The 2,668-nt window shown below is 33.9% G+C and overlaps 1 protein-coding gene across 1 annotated transcript; it reads left to right on the forward strand.

Annotated features, from left to right (window-relative positions):
* The first annotated feature begins 806 nt into the window (after positions 1-806).
* On the forward strand, positions 807-2,446 carry LOC100782545 (uncharacterized). Its single transcript, XM_026126537.2, has one exon. The coding sequence runs from the start codon at positions 1,557-1,559 to the stop codon at positions 1,977-1,979; it is 423 nt and encodes a 140-aa protein (XP_025982322.1). The 5' UTR covers positions 807-1,556; the 3' UTR covers positions 1,980-2,446.
* The last annotated feature ends 222 nt before the right edge of the window (positions 2,447-2,668 follow it).

Here is a 2,668-nt window from a genome sequence, read left to right on the forward strand (position 1 = left end):
TTTGGTTTGTTTATGGACTTGGTCTAAGTAACAAATCACATTCTAGAAAATCCAAGAGGTTCATGCACATTATTTATTCAGATGTGATGTTGTAGAAATCCAGAAAAAATTAAGCAGGATCAGCTTTTCAATGCTTTAGGGAAAAACTTTTGTTCGGTAAATTAAAAGTAATCATAGGAAATCTTGCTAATTACACATGCCAAATAGGAAAAGTATGATTTGTTCTTACCCTTAGTTGTTCCGGTAAAAACTATTGTTCTAAAACAATATAGACAATGTTGTTGTCTTCTTATTCTTTGTAATAGTAGTATTTGGATGGAGATGACCACTTTGGAATGATGATTTTAATCTAATGATAACATTCCAACTTATGCAAGGCTCAAGCCCTTTCTTTGTAGTTAAACTCGCAGTTCCCCTAGCCTTGCCTAGACTTCACATTTTAGTTTTGGTAGACCATGAACTTGAGAAAAAATTAGCTAGCACTCTAATGCAATAGCCTTTTTTCTTTTATTTCATTTGTCTCATTTTTGTTTTATTTTTCTTCTTTACTATTCTTGATAAACATCATAAAACTCTGATAATTGGTCTTTAAACCAAACTGGTTTTGAAAAGGGAAATCCAATCCTGATAAATGGATTTGGTTTGGTTTATGCCAATTGCGAATCTTGTCCTGATAATTGGATAATAAATGGGTCACACTGCATATTATATCTCACTCTCCAGGGTAGGCTCGGTTATTTTATTTTGAATGAATTTATTTTGTACCTTGAGTTCTGTTTTTTTTTTTTTTGGGGGGGGGGGGGGGAGAGTACTGATTCTTTAACTGCAAAAAGCTTAACAAACATGCCATAACTCATAAGTTTGTTGACACAGTAACAAGATCTGCTAGTGTTCAATTCATTAGGAACCTAACAGAGGAATAGTAATTCAGAGAGTGTAAAGATAATTTGTGTCTTTATATAAAGCAAAGAGTCTACATAGGCTTTTACCCCAGAAATAGAGGCTTGACAGAACAAAACATCAAACTACCAGTTGCTGATTGTTCAGGTATAAAAAGCAGGAAATAATTGATAATTATGTCCCCATTATTCAAGTTAAGGATCTTGTCATACAGAGATTCAGGTTTAGCTTTTATAGTACAAGCTAAGACCTTTCATATTATAAGACCTCCGATCTACATCTCTTAGGAATTTCAAATTACAGCTATTAAGCACAAAACACAATTTGCTCGAAAGCAAATTACAAGGAAACAACGCCCAAAACATTATTCTTGACTCGTACTAACCCGAGTCGTTAAGGTTCTGTTTGGACAATTATTCTATTTCATTTCATACCACTATTTTATTCCAACCTTTCATTTCACCCACCTTCAGTTATTCAAACATAGCCTAAGAATCCTTGGGCCTTACAATTAAGAAACTTAAATACATAACACTAATCTAAACTGTAATGTACCTATAAACAGAAGCCACAAAAATTAACTGATAATTTTAATCATCTTTTCTACTGCTTCTGCATCAATATCTTTCCGGTACCTTTTGCTGGAGTTATCAATTATGGGTGAGTTTACGATTCAGATTAGCAATGACCTTGTTAACCAGCTTGTTGATGATATGGTGCCGAAGAAAAAAACTAGAAAGACTAGACGGAAGGTGGCAAGAGAGACTGAAAAGCCCCAATCTAATGAAACTATAAAGCCCGACAGTGCAGTTACTCCAGGGTGGCCAGTGCAGTTCCCTTTATTTCTACCTACAACATTGCCTGTACAACCTTCCCATTCAGAGTTAGAAGGTATTCAGTCTATGCTTCAGGAAAGTGAGAGGGTTTTGCAAAGATTGCAGAAGCAAGAGGAGAATATGTTGCAGGAAGTAACCCAAAAGGCAAAGGATCTTCATGATAAAGAGTATAAGCTTCCAAACCCAAAGCCTGAGCCTTGCATGGCCAAGAGACTTACAAGGAACATATCAAGGACCCCTTGAAGTGTTCTAGTCTTATTACCGGTTTTTCTGATTGCTTGCGTAGGTTTGGCCGTTTAGGAAGTAAGTTATACAGAGATGTGGTTCAAAAGGAAATTCGTGTGCCAATGCAAATAAAACTAGTGAATTATACATACTGACAAATACTCATTTTGTTACTGCCAATTTTGTTGAATCTCATTCCCAACATTAAACCACAAGTTCAGAATAAGTGACGTATTCTTCTTTTGAATCTGAAAATATTCTGTTATTTTCGTGTCCTAGGGGAGTATTTTCAAGTTGGCCACACACACATATAAATTTTAGTCCTATGCTAATTTTACATAAAAATTTTAGTCTTGCACATTTAGTAAAGGAACTTGATTTAAAATCAATGACCCAAAGATAACCATTACTCTTTATTCTATTCTTAGCTCCAATGTTTAATAAACATTTTACCACAATTTAAGATAAAGAAAGTATTTTCTAATAACAATCTCATTCAATAATCAAGTTATGAGTGGCCAAATCATAATAAGCATGAAGCATAGAAGAAAAAAACTAATATTGAAGAACAAGATGAATACATAATACTATTTCAAAAGAAATACATAAGAACATTAAGTTCTAATACAATCTAACTCCAATAACAGAGAATTTAGTTACCCGTTTCCATGAATAGCATCCAAAAGCAACGAAAATGAAAGAACAAT

The sequence above is a fragment of the Glycine max genome, chromosome 17, assembly GCF_000004515.6.
Source record: "Glycine max cultivar Williams 82 chromosome 17, Glycine_max_v4.0, whole genome shotgun sequence".
NCBI classification, from domain to species: Eukaryota; Viridiplantae; Streptophyta; class Magnoliopsida; order Fabales; family Fabaceae; genus Glycine; species Glycine max.

Excerpts from the sequence above, each read along its gene's own strand:
- LOC100782545 (XM_026126537.2), top strand. The coding sequence starts at position 1,557 with ATGGGTGAGTTTACGATTCAGATTAGCAATGACCTTGTTAACCAGCTT.